Raw genomic sequence first — 7,982 nt, 5'->3', positions numbered from 1 at the left:
TTATATCTTCGGAATAAATTCAGAAGGCAACAATGGCGTGTTTACTTTTCTCTTCCAGTTCATGGTACTAGAGCGATTATCACCTAAGTATCTAAAGTACCGTATTTTCTCGATTAAACGCCGGGTACCGAATAAACGCCGGGTCTCCAAGGTGGAGTTAAAAATAGGCCCCTAAGGTATTTATTTAAGGTATGATAAGTTGTATCTATATCAGCCAGATACATTTTTGTCAAAAACAGCGAATAAAAACCGTTTCTAAATGAAAACCAGGGTCGAAAAACTGCGGGAGTCAAATAAACGCCGGGTCCACCAGGTCAAGTTTGTAATAAACGCCGGGGCGTCTAATCGAGAAAATACGGTACTTTGGTTTGCCATCGCTACGCTTAGTTTTAACTTCCTCGTCCAATCAGAAGTAAAAACAAAACCAATCGTGACTCACTCGCACACGTTTTCCCGCGCTTCGTGCCGACTGTAATTGCCAGGAGTTTTGATTGGTTCACTGGATTGTCCATGTCCTTTGTGATTAGTCAGAGTGATTGCTTTGGCTTTGGTTTTGCTGCACTCAATCGAAAATCACTCTATCATAAAGCGCGAGTACGGCCGGACGGATTGAGGTGAAACGGTCCAGAAAAGGCCGTCCGGTAAACGTGAGTGAGCGCGCGCGCACGCACGCAAGTGAACTAAGTGAGAGCATTTATCAACTTTGCAACAAAACCTGAACACAAAGTTGTTAATAAAATAAAATGCTTGAAGACTGAGCTTGTCATTTCCCACGGACCTCAACGGGCCAAATACTTTCGCGTCCAACTTGCATTGTAAATATATAACCCTACTACTCGGGTCAACTTACACCGGTTACGCTTCAGTTAACCTTGTAAAATTTTGTCGTAAAAAGCAGTTATTCGAAAATAATTCCGTTCCAGTGCAAAAATACGACAAATTGTGAATGAACACGATGTTTCTTGGTCACAATTCGCTGTTTTTGTCGGTATTTTTAAACATATCTGGCTTCTTGGAGCCAAATAAAATTGTCCCGGGTAGGCGAGTTATCCCTAGCAGAGCGTTTACAAGGCGCTAGGGTTACCCTGGCGCTAGGGAAACCTACCGCTCAGCTAGGGTTACCCTAGTGCTAGGGTAACCCTAGCTGCCTTGTAAACACGTCGATGAAAAAAAAAGAAATGTGGGAGCGCCAGGGTAACCCTAGCACTAGGGTTACCCTACCTGCTTGTAAACTGGCCCTTAGACGGTGTACCAATAGATGCGTTAGTTATTTTGCGAGAAAGAACAAGTCCGATTGGTTTACTTTTCGCATTCAAAAGTTATTAAAGTGAGATCTTACTTTGTAGGAGGCGAATAAGTATTGAACAATCAAACTCGGTACTACCAATAGCGCATCTGCATATAGCAGGATGAAGATTCCAGGCCACCTCAGGCACTGCTGATTTTCCAGGTTCTTCTGGACATGATTCTCTGATTTGAATGAGTGTAACTTATTTTATGACCTACGGTCGTGTCCTCCTTCCCTATATGTCAAGCAGGTTTTAAAAACCTCTACCAGGGAGGAACCACACACCAGCCCTCTGCAGGAGCCCATGACTTGGGTGTTTACAGCCTGAACCACGATTTGGAACGACGCGCGAGAGCGAGAAATACCGCGCGAGACCGCGCGCGTCTTTTCGCTTTCTCGTGCCGTTCCAAGTCCCCTCTCGGTTTTACGACTGGGGAGGGTGACTGGGGTTGAAAATGGCATTGTCAATGTTTACGCCAAAGGCGTGCAAAATCTTGAAAAATACCCCCTCCAAACTTTTGATTTTGACAAGGACGTTATGTAGTTTAAAAGGACATATTCCAAGGCGGTCATTTCTTTATATCCCGGGGAACGAAGAACGAAAAGTGTCAAAAGCTACTGGTTTGAATTCTGACTGTGTCGTGTTGGATTGTGAAGATGGAGTGGCGGCAAACAAGAAGGTAAATTCAAATTTGTACTAATTAATCGATGTCTGGAGAAATACTTGGAACTGTGTTCAGTGATTGAATTGCAAAGTTTTGTAGTCTATTCTCACAAAATTTGAGCGACTAGTGACCCCTAGGATGGACTAAGTCACCGGGGGATCAAAAGGGCCCGGCTGTAGGGCCATTCCATTTTATATTCACCCCCTCCCCCCCCATATATATGAGATTTTATGAAGGGGATTTTTAAAGTCATTTCTGAGGTGGTAGCCCCATCGGGACTCATCAATAGGGGGGTGTGGATATAAAATGGAATGGCCCGTGGAAGGTGACATGCATTGAAACAATAAGCTTTACCTGGTAGGAAATTATTTGTTTGGATGATCGTAACGATAACAGCCAATATTCTTGTTTCTGATTGGTTCAGATCTCGTGGGTTGTCCAAGTTGAACTTTTTTGTGCAGATTGGACATCTGCACCATTCATACCTCAATGGGCTGCCGAAAGCATCTGGAACCTTAAGTATTTGAAAATTTAAGGTGGCTCTGCAACCTCTCGGCAAAAGGTTGTATCTTAACGTACTAACAGAAACCCATAAGGGTTGAAACGTGCAACTCCCTATGATTTGCATTGTACAAAGCGTTTGCACATTTGTTTACACTAAGTACCATATTTGGAAAATCACGAGAAACATTTAACCAATCAGAATTACTATATTTGGATTAAATTCACAGCGTACGCTAGCTCGCGCTCGATGGCGTAATCTTGTTTTTGAACAAGCTTGGTTGAATAAAGTTAAATTTGGTTAAATTCTCCTGTGTCATCTTCTTGAAGTAGTCTGGAGAACTTCGCTTCGATACACTTGATGTATTTCTTTAGTTTCTGTAAGAAAATTACGGCGTTTAGGTCGAAATTCAAGCAACTTACCGCAAAACCAAAAAATATGTTGCGTATGTCATTACGTGTATAAAGCATCCGCGTACAAATTCTCCGTGTTTCCAAATATGGTACTTAGCAGAATGAATATTCAAACGCTGTGCGTGCGCGTTACACGTTTCAACCCTTATGGGTTCCTGGTACTAATCATTAATCAACAATAAAAAAAATGGGGATCACCAGCTGGTAACTATAAGTACTTTAAGCTAAAATTGATTGTGGTTTTGATAAGTTATATTGATGCTGTGGTAACATATTTTAACAGGAAAATGACTACAACTTACCGTAAACACCCGCGGATAAGCCGCACCCGCAGATAAGCCGCACCCTGAGTTTAACAACTCAAATGTTGGAAAAAAAGTTTTTTGAAAGTAAATCAAAGAAAATCTAAAGTCGAGTCTTTAGGAAGTCTTCTTCATCGAACGTACGTAAAACTCAATGAACATTGAAACAGAAAATACTTCAGTCTTACCCACAGTTTGAGCTCTTTAATATAATGAAAACCAACTTTGACGTATTATGGGTGATCTTTTTCTGGCATTTGTTGACAGGTATCTCTTCATTCAACGCAGTTCTTCCATAGATTTTTGTGTCACAACAACAAGAACTTGCGTTTACCGAACGTTCGTAGCTAGGGTGAGAACGTATAAAAGCAAAACAAGATGGCGATGGAGCCGTTCGGGTTTCGTGGCTATCATATCGACAAATTAAAGAGATTTGGGAGCCATCTATTGGAGATAAACTCGTTGCATGAAGAGAGTTTCGTAATCAGTTAAACAAATTTTCCATCAAAGTGCAAAATAAGAAAGAAACAATTGCCCATCTTACTTGTGAATACTCGTGCTAATTTCTCGCTCGTAAAGAATCAATATTACTGTTAAAATTATAGGCCATTGTCGACACTGCAAACAGTATTGGAGCTGTCAAACTTGCAAAAGCAATGACCGGTACTCTCTTGTAGTTTTATGTTATATTAATTTACATAATTTTCCATAAATTAGCATCAGTTCACGAAAATTTACGGCACCTTTTCCGAATGTTCCCGCAGATAAGCCGCACCCCTGCTTTCGAGCGAAAATTTTTGGCAAAAAGGTGCGGCTTATCTGCGGGTTTTTACGGTATTTACCAATGACTGAGTATTTGTTTGATTTGGTAGATTTCTCAGGTTCTTAAGCAACTTTCAATCACTGAATATTTGCTTTTAATGCAAAACTTGCTTCTGCAAGCCATTTCTTTTGTGTACATGCCAATGCTTTACCAACAACGATGTATACATTGCTTTTTGTTTTCCATAGGAAGAGGCAAGAAATACAATCCATAACCTTCTTGGTCAGTTGAGTTTTGGTTCCAGTGAAGTATGTGTTCGTATCAATTCTATTGAGACTGGTCTGGCAGAAGATGATCTAAGAGCTGTATTAACAGCAAAGGTTTATCCTCATTCCATTGTGGTGCCCAAAGTTGAGTCTGTGGAGCATTTGGATTGGGTAAAGTAATGTTTTCCTCAAATTGTATACAGTAGAAGCCCGCCTTCCAGTCACCTCATTTAATATGACCACCTCTTTACACAATGTATACATGAAAATGGACACTTTTGTCGCAGCAAATGCCTAACACTTTTTTTAGAAAACCCCCTTAAATTGTAAAATCCCAACATGTAAATAAATTCACCTGGTTAATATGGACACTCAAACCAAATGTGCAGATTTTTAAAGGAGAGACAAATGAATAAATTTTCTATTATCTGGTACAAACAACAATGCATTTTTTTCTCTGAACATAGGTCATTCTTAGTAAACTGAATATTAGCAAGTGTTTTGTTCTCTAGGCTTTGATACACTTTCACTGACACATGTTTACTTGTTAAAGTTCAACCAAAAGTACTTGTGACCAGTACAAACCAAACACTCACTGTTTTCCCAGTAAGAAAGCATTTCAACTCTAAGCGTCTGCAATTAGTGCCATATTAATTTAAGCTTATTTTGAAGGACTCTTCAAAATTTTTAATTCCCTTTATCTATTGTTCTATTGTTAGTATTAGTGATCTTGTTTTATATCTTTCATCTTGTTTATGGCATTATGGATAGCATCGTATTTCATACCACGTGCCTCTCTAAATATAGGGTATAATAATAGTGTACAATTTATTACTCTGCTCGTTTACTAGAGTTAACAAACGTTAGGTATGCACTGTCTGCATGATTTGTTCAGTACGTTCTTTTCTTTTCCATCCCTCCCACCCTTTGGTGAGCAGAGAGCTTTATTTCGGTTGTCCTTATCGGTTTGTTTTATCACTATAGGAAATAAATCTCTCTTTTGCCAAACAAAGAACGTGGTGTGTCCTGATTTATTGACTTGTTTATTTAGATATTCTGGGGAATTACTCTGAGAGTACTACGTGACTGCGTGATGCAGTTAAATGTGTGTGTTTATTGACATAATGTGATTTGCGCGATGCAGTCGTTGTGTCACCCACCAATGAACACTGCTCACCATTAGAGTTCTCAGTAGCTCAGTGGTTAGAGCGTCCGACTAGTGTACGGAAGGTCATGAGTTCGAGTCCCATCTGTGAACTCAGAATTTTTTTCTGAGTTCTTTCTCTCCACACATCAATCCATAATTATTATTTAATTACAAATATATTGTATATATATTTTTGAAATATGATAATAACATCAGTGTATGGTTTCTCTCAATTTATTCAACTTCCAGGTAAGTGACAAAGTTTCTTCCATTTCAAAATCAAGAAGTGAAAGGCTTGGTCTTATCACTCAAGTTGAAAGTGCACTTAGTCTTCTTAACCTTCGTGCTGTCTGTGAGCATGGCACCTCTAAAGACAGACCCTTTAGGTTTGAGGCTTTAGTATTTGGATCAGATGACTTTCTAGTCAGTATAGGTAAGTACCTACAGCATACCTTTGCTATTTAATTGTGTATTTTGTTTTGAGATTTTTTAGGCCATTAAAGAAAAGTTATCCACTTCAAAATAATTAATATGAAAATGTACAAGAAAAAATGAGGAGGGGGATTATTGAAGCCAGTTAACAAGTAAAAAATTTCACTTGATGGATAAATTGTATAATGAAAATTATACATAATATTTGTACAAATGCCAGCATTTCTGCAAGCTTAAAATAATTAATTTTCTGGGCATTGTGATAATGTTTCTCAGTAGTGGTGATTATTAATCAGAAAAAGGGTGTATCAGAAAACATGACAAACCTGTTTGTGGGGATGTTTGAAAACTGAAGGCTAATGGAGAGTGATTAGAGACAATCCAGAGAAGGGACACACAGAGACTTTGAACAACAGAGGCTACTAGTCAAAAACATAGCACATTTCATGGGAGTCTTTAAGGGCAAATATGCAGAGAAAGGGATTTTCCCTCACTAAATAGATTTCATGCATTCAGAAGTATGATAACTTTGCAATGCAAGGAGAAACTTTTTTAAAACTGTTTTAGGAGCTACACGTACTGAAGATGTGAAGGAGTTGATTCATGCTCGTCAGAGTGTAGTTGTTCATGCTAAAGCTTATGGACTCCAAGCTATTGATATGGTGTACATCAACTTCAGAGGTATTAAGAATCATAAACATCTATACTAGGCAAAATATGTTGCCATGTAAGAAAATTTGGTATCATGCTTCTGCATTGCAGGTCAACTTCAGAATTAAAATACATATTAAGCAACAGAACGAAATCTGAGAAATTTAAGTGAGAAATTTGCAATTTCCCTTTCTTTTAAATTTGGTCCATTTGTGTGCTGATTTGCCCAAAGAAATGTATGGTTTATTAAATTGTTTCTTCCAATAGTTTAAAAGTAAGATTTTTTGAGGTGACGGAAATCATTAAATAAATTTGTTTCAGACCCTGAGGGTTTAAAAGCACAAGCTGAGGAGGGTGCAAGGTTTGGTTACACTGGTAAGTTATATATAATTCTATAAAAGATGTAAAGGGTAAATAACCGGGGAGCTCCGCTTTTAGGCTTGCCTAAATCTATATATTATCTTTTAATTTATCTTTGCTCATTATCACGCGCTTCTTTGTCGCGCCAGGTCGTCTAGACTAAAACAAAATAAAACTTTTCTCGTGGGAATCACGTCCTCACGGCTCACCGTCACGTATTGAAATGTTTTTCAACATTTTAAATCAAACTACTGTAGTTTTATTACTACTTTGATTAGTACTTTTAGTTTATTTTATCAATACAAGTCATGATTTGCATTACGACCACAGCATGATTTGTGAGAATTTCAAAGCATATATTGACTTTCTCCCGGTGATCGAGAAGTGAGTTCTCACCGGGAACACTTCCCGAGATTTATTCCAGCCCCCCAAATTGCAGTGCGGTAGTAATCAATCGCACCGCGATTGCCTGTTCGCACTCACTTACAATCGCGTTGCGATTGCAACAAATTGCAGAGCAATCGCGACATTTGTAAACGTTTTACAAGGGTAAGCCTGATCAGTTAAAGAGCTCTGCTTTTTCAATGATGGTTTTGTATAGTAAGGGAAGCTATTTCGGAGCCTAGTGGCATAACAGGTCAGTTCTTAGTGACAGTTTGAATAAGTAAGGGTATTTTTAGGAAACGAGGGGATATGTGATTGCGCCCTCGGTGAATAAATCACATATCACCAAGGTGCCTAAAAATAACCGGCTTATTTTTCACATGGGCGAGGTATCAATTGTGGTGTAAAACAATAGGAAACATGCTTTTCTTCGTTGTTTTGATGTTGTTGTGCTGAAGGAAAAGAAATACTAAACAATAGAAAAAAGGTTCCAAAAAGAGGCACTGGGATTTAAACAGATTTTTTTTTTTTTTTGTTTTTGATACACCAACCAAAACAACCAATATGCGTGCCAAGCAAGCTTTACAATAGATTAAAGTTTTCGAAAGTACGCACTGGGATTTTGTAATATTGCTTTATGGTACCGACAACTTTGCAACCAGGTTTTTTCACCACTTGACTGGTGAGTTGGCAGAAATGATGCGTGAAGCTGAGGAAGAAAATTTTAATGGTTCGATAAATCCAGGCAGTGCAATTACTTAAAGAAATTGCTATGCTCTAAAAATCTGGAAGAGGACTGCGAAAACATA

The 7,982-nt window shown here is 38.6% G+C and overlaps 1 protein-coding gene across 1 annotated transcript; it reads left to right on the top strand.

Moving 5' to 3' along the window:
• Window positions 1–1,737: 1,737 nt before the first annotated feature.
• On the top strand, window positions 1,738–7,973 carry LOC144641419 (citramalyl-CoA lyase, mitochondrial-like). Its single transcript, XM_078500436.1, has 6 exons — window positions 1,738–1,968; window positions 4,182–4,370; window positions 5,596–5,779; window positions 6,346–6,459; window positions 6,751–6,810; window positions 7,341–7,973. Coding segments are annotated over exons 1-6 (774 nt in total). The 5' UTR covers window positions 1,738–1,743; the 3' UTR covers window positions 7,343–7,973.
• The last annotated feature ends 9 nt before the right edge of the window (window positions 7,974–7,982 follow it).

Source organism: Oculina patagonica, unplaced genomic scaffold, assembly GCF_052425735.1.
Source record: "Oculina patagonica isolate OP01 unplaced genomic scaffold, crgOcupat unplaced924, whole genome shotgun sequence".
In the NCBI taxonomy this organism is placed as follows: Eukaryota; Metazoa; Cnidaria; class Anthozoa; order Scleractinia; family Oculinidae; genus Oculina; species Oculina patagonica.
Note: the sequence above shows the minus strand (reverse complement) of the source record. Positions and strands in the feature narration are given on the sequence as shown.